At 41.2% G+C, this 22,847-nt stretch overlaps 1 protein-coding gene across 2 annotated transcripts; it reads left to right on the top strand.

Annotated features, from left to right (window-relative positions):
- The first annotated feature begins 8,636 nt into the window (after positions 1 to 8,636).
- On the top strand, positions 8,637 to 22,069 carry LSM14B (LSM family member 14B). 2 transcript variants are annotated; one of them, XM_027850295.1, is made up of 10 exons: positions 8,642 to 8,861; positions 12,314 to 12,477; positions 13,348 to 13,483; positions 14,393 to 14,509; positions 16,833 to 16,997; positions 17,218 to 17,295; positions 17,549 to 17,710; positions 18,586 to 18,736; positions 19,986 to 20,171; positions 20,736 to 22,069. In XM_027850295.1, exons 1-9 carry the CDS (start codon positions 8,735 to 8,737, stop codon positions 20,155 to 20,157), a joined length of 1,272 nt encoding a protein of 423 aa, XP_027706096.1. In that variant the 5' UTR covers positions 8,642 to 8,734; the 3' UTR covers positions 20,158 to 20,171; positions 20,736 to 22,069. The 2 variants fall into 2 exon arrangements, with proteins under 2 accessions (XP_027706101.1, XP_027706096.1); XM_027850300.1 differs by lacking the exon at positions 14,393 to 14,509 and having other exon boundaries at positions 8,637 to 8,861.
- The last annotated feature ends 778 nt before the right edge of the window (positions 22,070 to 22,847 follow it).

The raw sequence follows: 22,847 nt of genomic DNA, 5'->3' as shown, positions 1-22,847 counted from the left end.
TTCAGCTTTAAAAAAAAAAAAAAAGTAAGTATTATTATTACTTTACAGTTGAAGAACCTGTCCAATGGAGAGGTTATAAGGGACTTGCCCTGAGTCTTGCACTGCAGGTTAGTTGCAGGTCTCCTGACTCCTAGTCCAAAGCTCTTTTTACTAAACCAATAATTCTGTGATTCTATGGTCTGCTTGTATTTTGTTTCCAGACCAAATCCAGATTTTCCAAATAGGATTTTCAAATTATATACTAGCTTGGTAAGCTAATTTATGGCAGGGGGTGGGGGGTGGGGGGGAAGGAAGAGGCAGGAAGTTGGTTAGTTCCCAGGGTTAAGTATGCTTCCTAATCTGGAGAACAAAATCAAACCAAACAAATCAAATCTTAGAAAGGTCAGATTTAAGGCATCTCCACAGCTCAGACTTTTTTTTAAGCTTTCCCAACTGGCCTTAAGTGGAAATGGCTTGTACTATCTTCTGGGCATTTCAACTCTGGTCTAAAATGTTGAATTGCAATTGGTTTTGCCTGCATTTCTTTGTTGTGTGTTTTAGGTCCTGAGAACAAGGTATATTTTTAGCTCTCAGCCTTGCTCTGGCATACATTGGTAGTTAATGTCCTCAGGTGCCAACCCAGTGACTCATGCTGCCCTGTGGGGGCTACAAAGGGGCCCCTGTGGGTCACTCAGTGTATTTGGTTGCTGGGCCTGATTAGTAATGCTTCAAAAGTTTCAAATCCTACTTTCCTTCCCGGAAAGTCAATTGTTAGTTCAAACTTTTTCCTTCTGCTCTTGGTTCCCTTGTACATATAACTCGGGAAACCAGTTCCCAAAGATATTTTCAGTTCATAGAACAAGGAATCAAAACTACCTGTGTTCTAGTTCTGGTTTTGATGCTGAATAGCCTTAGACAATTTACATACCTTCTCTGGGCATCACTTTCTCCATCCACATGGGGGGAGGGGGCAGGTTAGATGGGTTAGACAAAATTGTCTCTAAGGTTTCTTACAGCTCTAAATTCTGCAATCTTACAACGAAATTTAACTATACTTACTATAAAAATATAATTTTTCATCTGAACTTAATCTGAATGGGGCCAACATCTGGAAGACGTGTTTGATCAGAGAAAGTGCTACAAGGTCCTTTCTACTTGCTCAGTCCTATGAGATGTGAGTTTGTTATCTATGCTGCCTCTTGTGTTTCTTCTTTTAGGATTGATGAGACCTAGAGGGGCAGTACAGTATACTGAAAAGAGCATTGGTCTTTAGTCGGAAAGTCTGAATTCAGGTGCTGGCTCCTAAATTTCTTATGTGACCCAGGTCAAGTCACTTAACCTCTGATCTTCAGCTTCCTCATCTATAAGAAGGTGTATCTTTCCCTTAAAACAAAGGCTCTTAACTTTTTGTGTGTTATTGACTCTTTTGACAATCTAGTAAAGGCTATGGATGCCTTCTGAGAATGTTTTTAAATGCATAAAATACATAGGACTACAAAGTAAAACAATTATACTGAAATAGTAATCAAAAGAATTTTTTTTCAGGGCAGCTAGGTGGCACAGTGGATAGAGCGGCAGCCCTGAAGTCAGGAGGACCTGAGTTCAAATCTGAGCTCAGATCAAACACTTGTCACTTACTAGCTATGTGGTCCTGGACAAGTCACTTAACCCCAATTGCCAAAAAACAAAAAAAATTTTTTTCAAAATATTTATTTATTTTTTTAAGGTAATTGGGGTTAAGTGACTTGCCCGGGATCACATAGCTATAGCTTACTTACTAGCTATGTGGTCCCGGACAAGTCACTTACCCCCAATTGCCAAAAAAAAAAAAAAATTTTTTTTCAAAATATTTATTATTTTTTTTTAAGGTAATTGGGGTTAAGTGACTTGCCCGGGATCACATAGCTATAGCTAGTAAGTGTCAAGTGTTTGATCTGAGGCCACATTTGAACTCAGGTCCTCCTGACTTCAAGGCCGGTGCTCTATCCACTGCACCACCTAGCTGCCCCAAAAATATTTTTAAAAACAAGTTTGTATATCTCAGATTTAGAACCCTTGCAAATCCTCCCCTTTATCAAACTTCCTTACTTCTGTCTGGGTGTTCTAGTCTTCCATGTTCCAAATGTAGGCATTAACCTCTACTCATTCTCCCTTACCCTGCATACCTGATCAGCTGCAAATTCCTGCCATTTCTACTTACAACTTTCTTTCCAATCAGAACTCTCCTCTCTACTCATGGCATCCCCTTAGAGCAGGCATTCATCATCTCTTGCTTATACTACTGTAATGGCCTAACTGATTTTCTTGCCTCAAGTCTCTTCCCAGTCCAATCCATTCTCTACAAAGTTGCCAAAGTGATTTTCCTCAAGTGCAAATCTCACCATACTGTTCCCCTACTTAATAAACTCCAGGGCCACCCCATTGCCTCTAGAATAAAACAAAATCTAATGCTTGACTTTTAAAGCCCTTTACAACCTTTTCAATCTTATTATATAGTACTCCCCTTTGCAAACTCTGCAATCCAAACAAATGGGGCCTTCTCTATTTCTCATACATGGCACTCCTTTTCTCAACTCCATGCCCATAATGCATTCTTCACCTCTGCCTCAGAATCCTTCACTTCCTTCAAGACGGAGCTCAAGTACCACTTTTACAAAAAGCCTTTCCTGATACCCCCCAATGACTAATGTCCTTCTACTCTAACTTATGTTTATTCTATATATACTTATTTATGTACATGTTTCTCTCCCTAAATAGAATGCAAGTTCCTTGAGAAAAGGTATTGTTTCTTTTTTTGTACTTGTATCCCCAGTGTATAGCAAAATACTTCGCACATTGGTGCTTAATTGTTTATGGACTGATTAAAGGATTGTTGTATCAAAAATGTATATAAAACACTTTATAAGCTATAAAGTTATGTACAAATGCAAGCCACTATTATTAGTGACATGATATGAACATTAAGTTTTTTTATGCGAACATATATACACATAATCCAAGACCTTGGCAAGGAGCAAAGTACTTCTCTACTTCTAGGCACATTGTTAGACATTATGGGCCCCATCAATTGAGGGTATGGCTAAACAAACTGTAGTATATCAATGGTGTGGAATATTACTGCACTGTGCTTATAAGAAACAATGAAAAGATGAATTCAGAGAAGCATGAGAAGATGTGAATTAATGCCAACTATGCAGAATCTTGGGGCAGCTAGGTGGTAGTGGATAGAGTGACAGGCCTGGAATCAGGAAGATTTGTGGCCTCAGACATTTACTAGCTGGGTGACCCTGGGCAAGTCACTTAACCCTGTTTGCCTCAGTTTCCTCATCTGTAAAATGAGCTGGAGAAGGAAATGGGGAACAAAATGACCGAACAACAACATGAAGAACCTTGAAAACAATATATTCAAAGTGAAAGTAAAGAGAAACTGACAGTTATGTAGTTATGATCAAGTTCATTTCAGGAGAATCTTTGAGAAAATGTATTTTCCTCCAGACTCTGCAGAGGTGGGCGACTATGGGTATGGTATATTACAAATATTGTCAGACACAGCAGACATAGTGATTTTGCTGAATCCCTTGGTTCTCTTTTTTCATTCTTTCGTAAAAGGGATGACTCATTGGAAAGGGGAAATATGTTCAGAAATAAAGGTGATGTAAAAACAAAATATATAAATAAAAAACTGTAAATAAAGGGTCCAAGGATTTCTACCAATGTATATTTCTGAAGAATCTGGGAAGTCTCTTTCATGGGGTTCTCAACTGCATTGGATAAATGATTTTTACCAGAGAACAGACACAGTTGTTTGCTGTTCTCTTGCCCCAGATCCCTGTCTGCCCACTAAATGCTGTCATTTATCTTGAAATAACTTTCTGAGAAAAAGGTGTGAGTTCCATTCTTCAGTGTGCCTGCAGGTGCCATGCTCAAAACCTGATATTAAAAACATTTTCCTCTCCAATTGATATTGGTCAAAGGATATGAACAGGCAGTTCTCAGATGAACAATAGTCACATGAAAAAATGCTCTAAATCACTATTGATTAGAGAAATGCAAATCAAAACAACTCTGAGGTACCACATCACACCTATCAGATTGGCCAACATGACAAAACAGGAAAATGATAAAGGCTGGAGATGTGGGAAAATTGGAACACTAATGCATTGTTAGTGGAGTTGTGAAATGATCCAACTATTTTGGAGAGCAATTTGGAACTATGCCCAAAGGGCTATAAAAATGTGCATACCCTTTGACCCTGCAATAGCACTCCTAGGGCTATATCCCAAAGAAATCATACAAATGGGAAAAGGACCCACAAGTACAGAAATATTCATAGCAGCTCTTTTTTGTGGTGGCAAAGAATTGGAAATTGAGAGGATGTCCATCAACTGGGGAATGGCTGTGCAAGTTGTGGTATATGAATGTGATGGAATACTATTGTGCTATAAGAAATGATGAAACAGGCTGACTTCAGAAAAACCTGGAAAGATTTGTATGGTCTGATGCTGAGTGAAGTGAGCAGAACCAGAAGAACATTGTACCAATAACAGCCACGTTGTTTGATGACTAATATTGATAAACCTAACCCTTCCCAGCAACAGAAGGATCTCCAAAAACCTCATGATGGAAAATGCTATCCACATCCAAAGAAAGAACTATGGAATTTGAAAGGCTAGTTTTTTTTTCTCTTCTGTTGAGTTTTGTTTCCTCTTTCTGATGGTTCCTCCTATTGGTTCTAATTTTTACTTACAACATCACTAATCTGAAAATATGTTTAATAGGAATGTATATGTATAGCCTATATCAGATTGTGCGCCATCTTGGGGAGGGTGGTAGGGAGGAAGGGGGAAAAAAATTTTAAACTCAAAAGCATATGGAAGTGATTGTTAATATATCAAAATAAATTAATTTTAAAAATATTTTCCATCATAATGGTTACATACCACTTTCAATCCCCTTTAGTTACAACTGCAAATGGAAAACTACATTTGAGTAACTGTAACTAAGCTGCTCTGTTATCTATACATACATAATGAAACCAAAGCCTATTGCACAACTCCAATAAGTCTCTAATTACAGCACCAAAACAGATCACTTTATTATTGTGCAGGGAATAGATACAAAATTCTTTAGAACCCCTTCATTCCCTTTAATTTATAAGAATGCTGAAATTTAGCAAAATAACTGGTTCTTTCTGATGTGACAAGCCAAATCTGATCCTGGATTATTCAGACAACTTGTAGATAATTCAATTAATTGAGTTTTTATGGACTAATAGATAGAAATGTGAACTTGGAGCCAGGAAGGTGTGGGTTCAAGTCCTGCAGCTGACACTGGCTCTATGACTTTGGGTAGGTCACAGAGGCAGGTCTAAATGAGGACTATATGAAAAAGTCAAAGAGAAAATGATGACTGGCATTCGTAGAATTTCCTCATATGCAAGTTCCCTATATCAATAAAAATCATAGGTCCAGTCCTTATTCCTAATAGGTGCAAAGCACTGTGATAAGCCACTGGCAAATGCACAAAATACTATGTCATTTGTTGGGAAGATTCAAAGTTTAGAGAGACAAGGTCCCTATCTTTAAGGAACTTAGTAAGGGAATAAGACAACAACACAGATAACTATAATAGATAATATTACAGGAAAAGTGTAGTTAGAAAACAAAAAACTATGTAAAGTTTGAGGGAGAAGATCATTTCCAGTTGGTGAGGGGCAGATCAGGGAAAGTTTTCTAGAAGTAGGCACATTTTGTGGAGAATTAAAGGATGAGTTCAAAAGACAAAAATGGGGAAAGAGACCATTCCAGGCATCAGGAACAGTCTGAGCAAAGGAAAACAATTCATTAGATACTATCTGTCCCTGGTCAAAAGCCCACTACTCTTGAACTTAAAAGAGAAAAGGGGGAAATCACTACATGAGTTTTCTAGCAATTTTCCAAAAGCCAAATTCAGAAAGAACTCAATTCAATGAGCATTTATCAATTACCCAATATATACCATACATGGCTTATAGTTTATTGGGTGGAGGCAACACACACACGCCGATAAGGCTCACTGGATAAGGTCTGAACTTGCAATTTCTTGGTGAAGGGAATTGGTAAAGAAATTCTTTTTACCAATTTAAGTGGGCACTTTCTTTGAAATTCAAAGTCTCGGAGAGTTACCTAGAGGAATGATAAGTTAAATGACTTAATTAAGGTCAAACAACCTATACATGGAGGCAGACTTGAACTCAGGTCTTCCCCAGCTCCCACAGCCAGGAAACACAAATAATAACAGGGGAGATTAGGAAAATCTTGAAGAGGGCCTTGAGCTGCCTTGATGTGAACTGGAGATTGCAAGGCGCAGAAGTGAGGAGGGAGAGCATTCCAGGCACAAGGAACATGGAATGTCCTTTAAGGGGAATAAGTAGGTCAGTTTGGCTGGAACATATATGTATGAGGAAAAGTAATGTGAAATGAGTCTGGAAGCAACTGAAAGCAATTGAAGCTTCTTGACCAGTGGAGTGACAAGGTCAGACTCGTTTTTTAGGAATCAGTTTTGCAGTTGTGCAGATCGTAAATTAGAAAGGGGAGAGACCAGCCAAGGAGATCAATTAGGAAACTACTATATAATTAGTTATGGATAAGGCATCTCTTGATGGGAACTAGGGGAGGAAAAATGAAGAGTGGGGAATGACTCAGAGGTTCAGAACCTGAAAGAAGGGGGGTTGGTATTCTAGATAGAAACAGGGAAGACAGGAGAAAGGGGAATATGGAAATTAGGTCTCTCAATGAAACAGGGACTGAAAGTGAAGGGCTTTTCAAATGTGAAAGAGAATTTTTAGCTCCACCTCAAAAGCTCCCAGTGCGAGTACTATCTGTCCACATTTGTCACAGACTCCACCTCTTCCCCTTCAATTTGACTTTTTCAGGTTAATTCAGAAAAAAGCAAAATGATCTTTATTCAATATCTAGACAAATGCTGCCCTCTAAACCTGACACAGAGTACTTAATAAACGTTAAATAATAAATTATTACATTACTGGAGCCTGTAACATTTACATTTGCAGCCCTGAAAGCTGATTGGCCCAAAGGACCCATAGCAGAAGCCTCCCAGCGGACCGGCACAGTGATGTCACTCCCTCTCCGCGGCTTCCAACAGGTGGGCCCGGAGCAGGTGCCAGAAGGCCGTCTCGGTTTCCGAATCGTCTTCCCCTTACCTGTCACCGTCTCCCCGGCCACATGACGTGTGCAATTAGTGCCTCCCTGTGGTATCTCGTCCTCCTTCTGCTTGGTAGACTCGGGAAAGCTTCCTGAGCCGGAGCTTTGGGGTCGAGGGGCCCCAAACCCGGAACGGATCCCCAGGGTGCAAAAAGAGCCTCGCGCGGCCCCACGCCAGCCTCTGTTTGTATTTCAGGCAGAGACGCCAGGGAAGCAGCCGGGAGGACACCAGGGCTGACTCATTTCCGGGAAAGACAGGTTTGGCCTTCTCGGTCTAGAACGCCCCTCCCCGCCTACCCCCCCATTAGTCCCACCTCCTCTCCCGACCACCCTTCAATGTCAAAAAAAGCAAACATCCAGAGGAAACCGTCAAGAAAAGCGCTGCATCTCTTGCTGTCGGTCCCAGAGCTTTTGGCCTCCGTCTCGGGCTCATGCGTGTCAGAGCTGGATCTGTCATCTGCTCCATTCGAGAGATAACTGAGGCCCAGAGACTAGCAAGGGGTTCAACGGGTCCTACAGCCTTTCAGTGAGGGCCAGAGCCCACATCTCTGAACTTTGGGGTCAGGGCCCGAAGGCAGAATCCGGGGGCCTGTACGCGAACTCTTAACTCCCCGATGCCAGCGGAGCGTGACTTACGCAGCCGCCCCCGCAGGCCTCGGACAGCGAAGATGCCGGGAAGGCGCACGTCCCTCCGCCGCCGCGCAGGCGGGCTCGGGCTCCCTTCGCCGCTAGGAAGGAGCAAAGGGGCGGGGAAGAAAAGACCGGGTGGGCACTCACAGGATCACAGCGGGGGAAGGAGGGACGGCCAGGCTGGAGACCAGGCCCCCTTAGTTTGACCCCGCCCCGGCTTGGACAGCTCACAGAAACCTCGGCCCCAGGTGACCCCTTCCCTTCCCACCCTTAGGGGTGCGCACCAGTGCCAAGCTCCGCCTCCTAGCTCTCAGAATCAACCGCGACCGCAGGAAGCTACGAGCTAGAGAATGCACCGCCTCCCTTCCCCCCACCTCCCCTCTCCACTCCCAGGCACGCGCCTCCTTGGCTTCTACTAAGCCGCAGCTGCGCACACCTGCTCTCTAAGCTTATTTCTCTCCGCCCACCTCTAGATCCATCATCTCGCTGCGGCGCCGGCGCGGAAACTGAGCACGCCGGGAAGAGGGCGGAGGGTGGGTGGAGAGGAAGGCGGAACAGTACAAACAACCACAAACCTTTTCTCGTCGCGCCTCTCCTTCCAGCCTCTGCGCAGGCGCAGGGCGTGGAGTCTCCCAGTCCCACGGCCGGCCCCCGCCGCCATATTTAAAGGGCGGCAAGTGCGGAGGGTCGGACCGCAGTGTGCGTGCGTGGGAGCGGAGCGCGCAGCGCAGTCGGGGAGCACCCGGATGTGGCGCTCCTCTCCCTCCGCCCCCCCGCGTTCCCCCTCCCTCCCCTCCCCCCACAGGCCCAGGCCCCACAGGCAGCGGCGGGAGGTTGAGGTAGCTGCGGCGGCTTCCGTGCTTGTGCGGTGAGGAAGGCCTAGCGGACCACGAGCCAGGCCTCGGCCCCGGCCGGCCGTGGCCATGAGCGGCTCGTCGGGCACCCCGTACCTGGGCAGTAAGATCAGCCTCATCTCCAAGGCGCAGATCCGCTACGAGGGCATCCTCTACACCATCGACACGGACAACTCTACCGTGGCCCTCGCCAAAGGTACCGGACTCGGCGGGCCCCGGACTCCTCCCGCCCCCAGCCGCGCCCAGCCTGGCCCGCGCCGGTCCCCTTCCCCTCCCCCAGCTCGTATCCCGGCCAGCGCCCCCTCCCACAGCCCCGCCGCCGAGCCCATACTGCTCCAGGCCGCCGCCGCAGCTGACCCGCATTCTGCCCCCGGCACCGACCTTCTGAGGCCAAGACTCGACCCCTCCCCTTATCTCCCCCCCGAAAGCCGCAGTTCTTCTAGCCCTTCTCCCCGCCCTCCACCCCAGACCCTGCCTTTATGCGCCCCTGGGGCACCACCTTTAGCTCACCCCAAACCTTCTCTCTGGAGTCCGGAAGCCTTCCTTTCTGGCTCCTCTGAAGCTCCCACGCCCTCCTTCCCATCTCTCGTGTGCCTCCCATCTCCTTCCAGTGGGAGGTTGGGATTTAGTCCTTGGCCCCAGCTGTCTGCTGCACCTTCAGGGTGAGGACAGACAGGTTTCCATTCCCCTTCCCCAGCTCTCACTCGGTTCTTTGATTCCCCTTTTCCCAACCTTAGACCCAAGTGAACTCGATCAGTATTCTTCCGTCCTAGGAGAACTACAGCCCCTCAACTGTGTTCCACGTCTTGTAATCGCCCCTGCTGCACCCCCTTAACCACTCTCCCACACACATAGATCTGCTTCCTGAGGCTCTCCTGAAGAGCTCGCCTGCAGTGGGATTCTACCCTTTCTCCCTCTCACACAGTCTCACACAGGCACATATGCCAGCATAAAAGATTTGCTGATCTTCCACACAGGGCTTTTCTCTTCCCATCCCTTGGGGATATCTCCTTACCGTCTTCCAGCAGGCCCCTGTGGCTCTGTGCCCAGAAGAGAAAGTAGTGGTAGCTGGAAGAAGAATGTCTTTGTGCCCTTATCTTGTTGGCTTTCCTTGCAAGCCCTCTTACAAGCCTCTTTGGTTTGGACCAAAAGTGCCTTGGGGGAGCTGGTTGACGCCAGAGCTTCCCATTGCCCTCTTTGGCTTCCCCCTCCCTCCTCCCCAACCCACTTACACTTCTACTTAATTTGTGTATTGCCCTGCCCTGCAGCATTTCGCCGGCACATACATACACAATGGTCTATACTTCCCTCACTGGAGTCTTGTGTTATGTCGAGCTTTCTAGATCTCTGGCCTGCTAAGCCCAGACAATAAATACCTAGTGGGGTTAGGTAGGGTAGGAGAGGGGTGGATGGGGGTGCTAACTCTGGCTTCATTTCTTTTAAGTATGCCTGTCCTCCTGACACCCCTCCACACACACACTCTCACACTGTCTGTCTGTCTGTCTCTCTCTCTCTCTCTCACCCCCCCCACACTCTCTCTTACACACTCTTCAGCTGTTTCTTGTCTACCTTTTGTAGATCTGTCTCTTCCAGAACAATGGAGGAGCTTAGTGGGATGGTATGAAAGAAGCCTTTATATAACTCTTTAGATTATGTATGTATGTATATGTAGGTGTGTGTGTGTGTATATATATATACACACACATATATATACATACATACCTATATATACATACAGAGAGAGTGAGCGAGCTTGCGACCATCTCATTCTGCTCTAATGATGGGGAAGGGAGAGGTGCTGTTACTCCCATTTTGCGGATGTAGAAACTGAGAGGTTGTGACTTGCCCTGGGTCACACAGCTAGTAAAGATCTAAGGCAGATGTACACTAGAACCTGAAGAACCTACTCTTGGGAATGGGGGTGGGGCATTTGGAGGGCTAGATTGCTATAGGCTTCTGGAACCAATTAAAGTGCTTAGACCTTGAGACTGCACAAATTCCAGGTTTTAAGATGCAAAGGTAGGAGGCTGCTTACCTTTGAATGGGACTCTACTATTTGTTTCACATTTTTAAACTTCCCTCTTGAGTGTAAAAACACTGTTATCTTCCAAATGTCTTCTTTCCCCTTCAACCCCGCCCCCCTAATAGTTGTAGTTTCTCTGCCTGTCTTTATTAATATAAGTCCTACCAATCTGACTTGGGCTCCTAAAAAAGACATCAGTCTAAGTAAGTTTTATAGTGAGAGGACTTCCTTTGTGGCTATTGCTGTGGTATGTTTTTTATATTGTGTAAAGCTAAGGGCAAAAAATGGCTCTTCTGTGGAGTCTACTCTCCACTGAAGGAGGTTTAAGGGACAGATGTGTAGGATGGGTAGTAATCTGACTAGACTCTGGAGTTGGCAATTCGTTTACAATTTGCTTCGTGCCTCCTGGGGAGCCTGATTGTCTTGTGGAATTGGCAAAAAGGATCAGTCTGTCAAACTTGGTTTCTTAGGGGAGGTAACAGGTCTGCAGGATGCAGTTAATATGACCTGTTATAGTCTATATTGCTGAATGTGCGCGCTTGAATATTTGTTAAATGATTGAAGACATTCCAGTTTCATTTTTTAAAAAATGTATATTTAGGCATCCTAAGTGTATCTGCATACTCTTATGCTCCCAGCTCTTAGAGTATAATGTCTGAATCTTGTGAAGAGAAAAACTGAAATATAGCAATCATGTTGTACCAGATGAATCTCTGGAACATAGAGGATCCCTGAAGCCCTTAATTTGTAGAAGGGGACTGATTCTTAGTTCCTGGCCCAGTGAGAACCTGTTATTAGTTGAATTGTGAAATTCTCAAGTATTGCTTCAGGTGATGCCAGTTGTAGGTGCCTAAAGTATCCCATTTGTTCTAGATTCATTCATTTGAGAGGTAAATTTACTTTTGGCCCAGATTCTGGATGCATTGTAAATATTCATTTCTACTGTCACAAGATGTTAAATGGCATTGAAATTGTTGGGGAAAGTTCTCTAAACTAATGGGCACTTCTGTTTTGAAGGAAGCTGGCTCGCTCCTCAGAGTACAGTACTGAGACTTACTCTTCTCTTTTTACAGTGATTAATGAGTAACAAAGAAAGACATCTTTACCCTATTCCCAGTAGGCCAAGCTCCCTAACATTCTGTAGAATTCTGCAGTTCTTCTTTTCATAGAACCTCTCAAACTTGCCTACTGTCAAATAAACTACAAATAGGTATTGTATCCCTTTTGAAAAGATAATACTATATATTAAAAAGAACAGAACTCAAGGGTTTTGTGTATAATAATAATTGTTTATATAGGGCTTTAAAAGGTTTACAAAGTGCTTTACATACATTATCTCCTTTTTATCCTCACAACAACCCTTCCAGTTAGGTGCTATTATCCCCGTTTTCCTGGTGAGGAGTTTGAACAAGAATAAGTGACTTGCTCAGGGTCATACGGCTAGTAACTAACTGACTGGGGCAGAATTTGAACCCAGGGTCTCCTGGACTCCAAATCCAGTGTTTCAGCCTCTGCTACTCATATGCTTTTCCCTCAAGAAGAAACCTATGAGATAATAAGGAGTTAAAATAATTCAGGCTTCAGTTAATCAGTCTAACATCCTAACCCTTCTTTCAATTCCTAAGTGAGGTCATTTGGTACAGAAGACCGTCCTACTGACAGACCTGCTCCTCCAAGAGAGGAAATTTATGAGTACATCATTTTCCGAGGAAGTGATATCAAAGATATTACTGTATGTGAACCTCCAAAAGCTCAACACACCCTCCCTCAGGATCCTGCTATTGTCCAAGTAAGTGTGTTACCTGAGTTAATACTTTTCTTTGGTTTTTATAAGTTAGGGATAAATATACATTTTTTGCTGTTCCGTTTTGCTTAAGCATTAACATGATGAGCAGACTTAAGTGAGAAGTGGTAAGGAAGTTTTGGGGGTGTTGTTTTTTTTTGTTTGTTTTTTTGTTTTGTTTTTTGTCCTCTCTTAAGTTTGCTAACTTGCAGAAGGCTTGATGGTTTAGGCCTGGTCTCTTAACTTGGAGGTCCCAGGAAGAGAAACTAGATACCAAAACTTGTATGAATCTTAGCCAATTCATTTTCAAAAGTCATTTTTAGATGCTCAAATTGATGTAGTTTATATATGGCTAGCAGGCAGATGGCTTTATGGGGTATACTGTATGAAGTCAATGAGTTAGCTTCTGTTTGTCCAGCAGTGTTTTTGAGCTTTAAGGAACAACTACCTAAATGGGTTTAATATTGAATTTGAATTTTTTTTTTAAACTTTCTCACTATGCTCCTAGTGAAATGGGTCTCTTTAAAAACAAAAAAAAAAAAGCAAAACAAAAAAAAAGAAATGGGTCTCTTTACACTGTCCTCTTCACCTCCCCCTACAATATTTTGTTCACAAGTGCATGATGGATGGAGGTGAAACAGTGAAGGGAAATTATATGGAATGACTAATCACCAATTTCAGTAACACAGTTTATACCTATAGTTTGGCTAGCCATAAGCAACACTTTAAATTATCTTCTTTTCAGGGATGTAGGATTTTTTTTTTCTCTTTCTAAACAAATTTTGTGTGTTTTTAGTTATTGTCTAGGCTCTGAAAATGAATCTTGCATATTAATAGGGTAACTGTTCCATTCTTACATATTGTTTTGTTGTTTAGTCTTCCCTGGGCTCTGCCTCTACATCATCCTTCCAACCACATGTGCCTTACAGCCCCTTTAGAGGTATGCCACCCTACAACCAGCTTGCTGCCAGCTCATTACTTAGCCAGCAGTATGCAGCTTCCTTAGGTTTAGGTGAGTAAAACTTCTGTACTTTGTTAAGCTTGACCCATACAATATTTTATTATGGGTGGATATCAGCAGCTAGGAAGCAAAAATAAATAGATTCTAATTATCTTCAGAGTATAGTTAGCATTTGTATTTTTCTGACCTTTTTCCATTTGCCTTTCTAAAAAGATGACCAGATTATGAAGTACATTTACATAGTAATAAATGTGTATAGTGTAAAATCTCTTTTAAACATCTGTGTAAAGTGAGTTATTCCAAATTTTAGGAAATTAATAACATGAACTGTTAGTATTTCCCAGATGGAGGTTTTGCTTTAATGTTGTAGTGAAATTCATCATTAACTACTGGATGCTTATTACTAAAATTTTAAATGTTTTATTTAGTAAGCCATGCCCCTGTAATCATTACAGTTTGAGCCATGGAAGGATTTCCTAAGCCATTTAAGTGCAACTTTTAAGCCATGTTGAATTTTTCCAGAATTCAGAATTTCCAAAATTCAAAAGTATTCTTACATAATAGCATGAATGAGTCTTTAGTGACTTCCATGCTACCATTTTTTTTTTTTTGGTCACATAGCTTTTCAAATGAATTCAAAATTCTTAGACAACTTAGACCTGATTACTCACTGGTATCATGATAATGTCTGATGGCAGGGAGCAATATAAAATTAAATACAAGACTAGTCCTGTAGGTTACTTTCTATTAAAAATTTCTGTTTGTCTTGATGACTCTTTTCTAATGTGACAGGTTACATTCCCACCCTGGCTTGCTGCTTTTCTTAAATATTTGCATTAGCAGCCTGGCATGCAAGGGTTACTTGAATCTCTTTCCAAGCTTGCTGTATGTTAGACTAGTATCTCGTTACTTATTTGTATGCTTTCTCTTTTTGCTCTTTTCTCCCTTATCTTATTTTAGAGAAGTTGGTAAGCCCTCCAGCCTCAGCCGCTGCTTCAAGCCCTAGTTCTTCTCCATCTCCACAGCCTGTTTCAGAGCTTGACATGTCCTCAGAGCCACATCAGCTCTCTTCTAAGGGTAACCGCAGTTTTGGAGAACTGCATCTGTCTTGCAAAGCCTGCTTAGCGCAAGGGGGTAAAACTAATAGAACAGAATGACAGTAGCCGTAGTCAATACTCTTGTCAAACTTAGTGGTATGCTTAACTTCTGTTTGACAGAGTATATAGCCTTTTAATTATTATCTTTGTAATAAAAGTACTGGAGATGACAAGGAACCAACAGCGCTCTCTTCATTCTTTTTATATAATGTTGCCTTTCCATCAAGCACTTCCATTGTATGCAGTAGAAATGACTGTTGAACATGAACTAGAAAAGTCATGTTAGAAGAAAGCTGCTGGTTTTGATTGGACATTAAACAGTGTCTGGATTGGGGGGACATGTATCTAAATTGAGGACAATTCTAAAATCGATATATTAGAACTAGTAAGCTACATTCACATACTACTGTATGTGATCATTGTGAAATGTGACTTTTCTGTCCTGTGTGTATTGAGACTTATGAACCACCGGAGGGAAGCTAGAATTCGAAATGGGTCTCAAAGTCCTAAGAGATAGAATAATGTCTTGAAATGGATCAGAACATGTGCTGTGACATTCAACTTGTCTTAATGCTAATGTAAATCTTCTACTTTTCATTCAGAGTTGGGATTTTATCCTACTTCTTCATCTACTTGAAACACTAAAATTTACCTTGACAATTCTGTAGTTTATGTTAAACATAGATTCCAAGGTCCTTGAGCTTTGAATGGATTTTTAAATGTGAAATAATAATGGTAGTTTTCATTATGTTATGCAACTACTGTCAGTCTGTCTTACTTTGCATGTTTTGAGTTTGAATGTGGCATTGAGGCCCAGTGTATTCTGGTTATAGAAGTAGTATAGCACATCTGCATTTTAAAACTATTCTATAGTTTCATATTCTTAAGATTAAAACCAGTATTGTTCATAGAAAGATGTGAATTTTTTAAAAAATTAAGCCTGTCTGATGTCCCACCCAATTATATTGTACATGTGAACAGACTTAAACAGTCTGTTAAACTGTTTAAACAGTTAAACTTTTTTGAGAGATTCTAGAGGAGTTAGCATGAAAGGGCAAAATAATGGACAAGAAAAACATGTAAATGAGTTAAAATCCCATTATAGTAAATAGAGTTAGAGAATTATTTAAGGCTGTAGTATCTAGACCTGGAAGGGAACCTTACATCTCCTAATTCTAGCATCTGAGACCTTGAAAGGAACCTTGGATCTGATATCCCTTCATTTTATAGATCAGGAAACTAAAGAGTAAATGACTTGCTTAAGGTCACACTGGTAATAAACAGCAGGTCTAGAATCCTTCTGTTTAAGAGAGCTTTTTTCTAGTCCATTTGGCATTTTCCTTATTTGTTTATGGTGAATTTTCTAGTCCCTGTCCCCTGTAACAAAAAACATGTTGTTTTGCCCTATAGGGGAGGGAGAAAAGGTTAATGTTTGGCCTAAACAACAATAACAAAACAAAAAAAAAAAACTTTAAGCTAGGTTCACACTCCCTGCCTGAAAAATTCCAACTTCCATCTAACCTCTCAAACCACCCCATCAAAACACCAAGGTCCCCGAATTTGGAGGAAGCAAGTAGGGGAGGCTGAATGTATGTGTCCAAACACAGGAGAAAAGTCTCTTTCCTTTTCATACTTACTTGCTTTGGAGAGATGAAGCTTAAGTTCTTTTATCTCCAAGTGCTTTGACCTGGAAATGTCTACTAGCAAATCTACCGGTGAGAATATTCTACCATGAAAGGCAGAATCAAATAGTGTTATTGAATTTTTCACAATTGTATTTTACTTACATTAAGGGAAACTTTGGGGATAAAAGATACATTTTAAGACTGTCCCTCCTCCTTGGTCTTGAGACCTTCAGACAAAACTAACATTCTCCTAAAATAACTTCTGAAATAACTGAACACTCGTGTTTTCTGTCAAGCTATAGATTAGAACAGCTGTTTGTGTGCAGTATTCCCCAGGATAAAAATAATCCTTTGTAGGCTAGTTTTACCAAAATTTCAATACTGTCAACTACTTAATATCATAGAAATGTATCATGTTTTTTAATGACCGTGGGAATCTGCATTCCAAAGTTGGGATCAGCCTTGAGGTTAAGTGGATGTTTCAATGGGCTATTGACTTCAGACCTGGCATCTGCATACCTTTAGGAGGGGACCTCTAAGTGAATGAGTTTTACCTGGGTTTCAATAAAACCTCTATAGGTGGCTCACTTTTACTTCTGATATGCCAACCATAAGGGAAAGGGCATAATGCTTTCTTTTTCCTTTGATTTTAATCTCTGTTCTCTTCTTTTAATTCAGGAACTGGTTTTCCATCCATCCCTGTACGAAAGAGTCCCATGGTGGAGCAGGCAGTCCAGACTGGTTCTGTTGATAACCTGAATGCCAAAAAACTACTACCCACCAAGACTTCCATAGGGATTCAACGCAACAGTCGCCAGGTCCAACCAAACAGCAAAACAAGTGGTACTTGAAACATTTCCTTCCACCTTTTTGTTTGATTATCAGAGTGACTACGGAAGGGGGGGAGGGAGGTTGGAGAAGAGTGGAAGAGAGAAAGAATATCTGTGGCTTTTTACAAATTATTTGCTCAAAGCCTGGTACTATACTTAGCACCTTTCGTTATAAACTTATAGGTCTGTGGCCTCAGAAGATCTTTCCTCTAATATTCTCTTTTATGCCTTAGACATAGTTCAACCAGTACCTGTACAAAATCAAGGGCAAGTGAATGATGAAAACAGAAGACCTCAAAGGAGAAGATCAGGTAATTTAGTTTTGGAGTAAAATGGGTAACTACAGTTGAAAATTTATAGATCTTTAAAAATCTTAAGTCAGCAATACTTAAGTGCCCAATTACCTGCTATCGCATCATGGGGTGTGTGCATTTGGATAAAACCTGATGTCTCTAGAATGGAGACTCTTTTTTGAAGGCTTTCAGAGATCTGGCTATTGTTCAGAGGCATTCCTTTATGGAAGCTTGTTAACTTGTTCTACTCTTGGCTTTTCTGTTCCTATAGGGAACAGGCGAACAAGGAACCGTTCCAGAGGGCAGAACCGTCCAACAAATGTTAAGGAAAACACTATTAAGTTTGAAGGTGACTTTGATTTTGAGAGTGCAAATGCTCAGTTCAACAGAGAAGAACTTGACAAGGAATTTAAGAAGAAACTGAATTTTAAAGGTCTGACTTAGCTGTGTTTGATTCCTTATGGGGACATGTTTATAATACCTCAAGTGTAGTTGGCACTTTTAAAAGGAATATTGATACTGAGTGCTACTAGGACAGTAAGGGGAAAACTGTATCATGAAGATTGGTTGAAGGAACTAAGGATTCTAAACCTAAAGAAAAAGACTTAGAAGAGACACAAGGCGAGTGCTGCCTTCAGATATTTGAAAGGCTGTCATTTGGAAGGGACTGATGAGATGTGTTAAAATAGAGAGTAAAAAGAATGAGTAAATCTTATCAGAGAGGCAGATTTAAGTTTTATAAAGATTTCTAACACTTGGTATCGCACAATAGTAAAATGGGCTGTATGCCTTAATATGTAGTCAGAACTTTAATATGCTGATCTCCTTTTACTGGAGATGTTTTGCTTATAGTAGGCATTTAGTTGATGTTTGAAGCAGATCTCTCCTCATTTTGTAATACTGTGATTTGGCTTAGCACTGGGTATAAAAATTGTAGTACCTGTAAATTCTCAGAACCTCTTCTGTTGGCTGTTAAGCTTTAAAAGGAAACAAGTTCATGCTGACCCTGATTTCCTAATTTGGTCAATATTTAAATAGCCAGGTTGGGACAGTAAGGGAGACATATCTCTAATTGCAATGAAATGTAGCAAAGCACAGTAAACAGTCGTGCTGATTAACACTGCATGGTGGTATATGGTAAACATTGGTTCTGGGTACAATATGTGCTAGTAGGCAGACTGTGCCAGCCTAATTCAGGAACTGAGGAAATTGATTCTTGATCATGTTTCTATGCTAGGTTGAATTGCACTTTCCTTTTAGTTGGCTTGTCAACACACATTTTATGTTCTTCCCTATCTATATTCCTAGATGACAAAACAGAGAAAGAAGAGAAGGGAGATCCAGCAGTAGTAACTCAGAACAATGACAGCACCACAGAGGAAGACCTCTTGGGACCTAACTGCTATTATGACAAATCCAAGTCATTCTTTGACAATATATCTTCTGAACTAAAGTCCAGGTAAATGTATGAATGTAAGGAAAGAAAAGGATTCTTTGCTGGCTACTTCTTGAAAAGACTCATGTGCTTTTTAACTTGGATAAATACTTTGAAGACTGAAACTTGAAACTTGATAAAAATCAAATCCCACTACAATTAATATTTCTATACAATAGATGCATAAGTCCTAGATGATGAACACTTAATTTGAGGAATTACAATAAAGCAGATTCTGGCCTAGTTTTTAAAAATTGAGCAACCTTAAGTTTGTCCTAGAGTTTGCTTATCTGCACACCACTGGCATTTCTCTTGTTTTTCCCCTTAATCTTTGTTCATCTGTCAGCTGTTAAGGGTAGGGTGGCACTTGGATAAAGAGTCCATCTACTCTGAACTGGCATTCATTTGCTGTATGGCTTCTAGGCTTAGCCTAGCTCCCATTTAGAATAGAATTTTAGAACTTAGAATCACATGCTCGTATACACATGATGTTACAAGTCCTGAAGGGACCTTAGAGATCCTCTGACCCTCTCATTTTCCAGATTAGAAGTGACTTGTTCAGGATCACAGCCTTGGTTAGTAGAAATCAACCCAGTTTTCTCCATTTCTAGTGGGTTTTTTTTTTTCATTACACTACACTATTGCTTAACCAACTACTGTACTAAAGTTTAGTACCATCTTTTACACTCCTCCTTTCCTATCTTTCTCTACACCCTCCACTCATCCCCCAGCATAATCATCTTTTAAGTATGTTTTCCTGATAGAACATAGTTCCTTGAGCAACTAGTGTCTTTTTGTTTGTTTTTGTATCCCCACTGTCTGGCACATAATGGGCAAGAATAATGCTTGAGTTAGTGAATTTGAGATCAAGCTTAGAGGCTGCTTGGCAGAATTTACCCCAAAAAAGTATAGTTAGGGTGCTAGATGTGCTGGGAAATAACACAGAACTGTTTAGTCCCTCAAATAGACTCTTAATAGAAAAAGCATCAAATAATTCAGCAAACATTTACTAAGTACATACTATGTGCAAGCTGTTGTTCTAGTCAGTTGGGATATAAAAATCCAATTCATTGCCTTTATTTTATAAATGTGGAAATTGTGGTCCCCACGACGTTAGATCTAAACACAACTAAGCAATCACCCTGTCTTTTTTTTTTTAAGCAGTTTATCATTAGACAACAGCAATGACATAGAAATGCAGGTATTTTTCTTCTAATTCTTTGAGTAATTTAGTCTTATGAATGTGTGTTAAATACATCTGATTCTGGCTCAGTTCTAGGCGTACAACATGGGCTGAAGAAAGGAAGCTCAACACGGAGACCTTTGGAGTGTCAGGAAGATTTCTTCGAGGCCGTAGCTTCAGGGGTGGCTTTAGAGGTGGAAGAGGCACTGGAACAGCCCGGCGCAACCAAACTTCCCATAGAGCTGGTACTGGGAGAGTTTAAGAGTGTAACTATTTGTAAGTATGGAGGAATGGCTGTTTCTTGCCTAGATACAAATTGGTCTGTTGGGAGAGATTTGTGAAAAATTGAGAATAGACTAGAAGCCTCCTCAAAAGGCATTCAGTAGCAGTGTGTTAAATTTGGCTTATTCCTTTGTCCAGCAAGAGGAAAAATTTTAGGCAAGGATTTCATTTGCCTGTAATTTGGAGTGAAGAGAAAATTTTTTTTTTTTGGACTTGTGATTTCAGTGGTGTAGGAAATTTATTGATATAGAAACTCCATCTTTATGAAGATTGGCAACTCATTTGTCACTGAAAGTTTGAAGTGCATCAAGTGTGAGTTGCTTAGAAACTTGCCCTGGTCACAGCTGGTCTGTGTCAAAGGCAATACTGGAACCCCGGCCTTCTTAATGAAAGAGTAATCCTCCATTCACTATACCACATGATAATGTCCTACTTATTTTGCTAGGTGAGCCTCTTTTCAGAAATGGCCAAATCTAGGAGGCAGTCCAGGGGAAGATATAGCTGTTTTCCTCATGGAGCACGAATACCCAATCTTGGTCACTGTCTTTTCTCTTGCAGGCTAAGTGGCACAAAGGTGATGCTGTGTATATAAGAAAACATTGAAAATGCTGCACTTAATGTGGGGAGAAAATGGGTCATTTTGTTTACTACTTTTTGGAAAATCCCACAGTACTACTGCTTATAGTTTGGACTTCAACTGAACTTGGACTTGGTCTGAGTGAAAACCACTTGTTTTTTGGAAGTGTTCATGGGTAACCTCTTTTGAGGTGTCTTGGTCTCTTTCTCCCTCCCCCTTTTTTTCTTAAAAACATAACCTGATTTTAAACTTTTCTTTTGGTATTTTGCAGAAGGGTTTCTGTATTCTTTTGTGAGGGTTTAACTAAATATCTACCTTTTTTTTTTTTGAGACAATAGCTTTGACTTAATTTTTAGAAGTAGAACCAGATCTCATTAAAAACAAGCCACTTATATTTTTAGTAACCAAACTGACCCTTTGGTGCTGCTGGTCTGTCACTCCCACTTCTAAGAAGCAACATGTTTCAGTAACTCTTGGGTGTCTGGAGACCTGGATGCCTAGTACTAAATGGGGTTTATGAGTACTTGGGGTGGTTTGGGGGTGGGTTGGGAGGGAATACAGGGATTGTCACAAGGATCATGTATAAGCAAACCACAGAGTACCCAGGGTAGGTGTCAAGCCAGAACCCAGAGATGAGTTGTCAGAAGAGGAAGAGTTAAAGGAGACTTCCAAGAGGCCCTGTGAATATTCAAAGCTAAGGGGCCAGGGTAGACTATCATCCCTATGGGAACTGATGGGGGATATAAAACTCAGGGCCAGCCTCCCTAGATAACCTCTTCACCAGCCCTTCTTATTGCTGCCAACCTGTCTCTGGTACATGCTGCTTACCAGTCATGTGTTGGATTTTGGCATAACGCTCTTGAATGCTGTTCTCATCCACTTAGGAATAGGGGGAGGGGGGAGGGGGGAGGGGGGAGAAAAGAGCAACCTGCTATTCAGTGAAGTTGAGTTGGCAAAGGGCATGTTTCCTCCAAATTGTAAATAGTTCCATTGGTTTTTTGTTTGTTTTAAAGGTGGGGTGGAGGGAGGGAGGGGAATATAAATTTGTTGCATGAGTAAATGGGTTACATCTTTAGCATAGGCATGTGCCCCTCTCTGGTTGACAGGGCATTTTGTTGAAATAAGCACCTTGGTAAATGAAAACTCCCTTAAAATAGCTACAAAGGTTTTAGTTATGCATTGACTAAGTTACTGTAAAAGCTTGGGTTTATTTTTGTAGGAGTTAATTGCTAAGAATTAGAAACATAGCAATGGGGCTGCTCTGTTGGAGTACTGTAAATTATAAATAAAACATGCAAATGTTTAATATTTTTTCTTCTTGGCTTTATGTTATGTTTCCTAAGTCATTTGATTGCTATGGGGCAGCTACTGATTTATATGTGGCTTATCTGTTCTACCTGCTTATTAGGCTGTTTCACATTGGTCATTAGTGGTTAAACTGGAGAAGCTATGCTATGAGGAAAGACAAGTTAATTCTGTCTCTTTTGGTACAAGTTATGTTTCTCAACAATAGAGACAAGCTAAAATTCAACCTAAAATGAGACTTGGTTTCTTATTTATCCTCCCTCTTGACCTAGTAGCATGGGTAACACATTTATGCTTGAGGTAGGGAGAAGCAATAATAGTATTGTTTACTTTTTGACAGTGGTTTTTCACTGTTAGGGAACTAATTCCCTCCCCAAACATCCCATTCCATTTTAGTGATTAGCAGCTTTTCCCTTATGTCACACTTCATCTTTTACTCACTGCTCCAGTATGGGCCTTATGGAACTAAGAACAAGAAACTTTTCCCATGACAGCCCTAAATGGCATACTTGCAGATTGGTATCACCTACCTGCATTTTCCTCACCCCTTTTATTCTTTTTAATGTGACTTATAAATACTTTGTAACAAGCATTTTTCTCCTCATTTCTCCTATCCTCAAAACAAACAAAAAAAACCCTTGTAACTAATATGCGTAGTCAAGTAAAACAGATACCCAAATTGACAATGTCCAAAAATTACTCAATTCTGCACCTTGAGGCCATCACCTGTTAGGTGGATGAAATGCCCTCTTTCTTTTTAAGGGTACTGTGGTATATTATGACGAAAA

Source organism: Vombatus ursinus, unplaced genomic scaffold (genome assembly GCF_900497805.2).
Source record: "Vombatus ursinus unplaced genomic scaffold, bare-nosed wombat genome assembly UNPS02000580.1, whole genome shotgun sequence".
Taxonomy (NCBI): Eukaryota; Metazoa; Chordata; class Mammalia; order Diprotodontia; family Vombatidae; genus Vombatus; species Vombatus ursinus.
The sequence above is the reverse complement of the archived record's forward strand: the minus strand, read 5'-3'. Positions and strand labels throughout refer to the sequence as shown.

Bases quoted from the DNA above. Each gene is read 5' to 3' on its own strand.
- LSM14B (XM_027850295.1), top strand. From the start codon at position 8,735: ATGAGCGGCTCGTCGGGCACCCCGTACCTGGGCAGTAAGATCAGCCTC. The intron at 12,478-13,347 runs GTAAGTGTGTTA...TTTGTTGTTTAG, and splicing joins AGGATCCTGCTATTGTCCAA to TCTTCCCTGGGCTCTGCCTC. The intron at 18,737-19,985 runs GTAAATGTATGA...ATTCTGGCTCAG, and splicing joins TCTTCTGAACTAAAGTCCAG to TTCTAGGCGTACAACATGGG.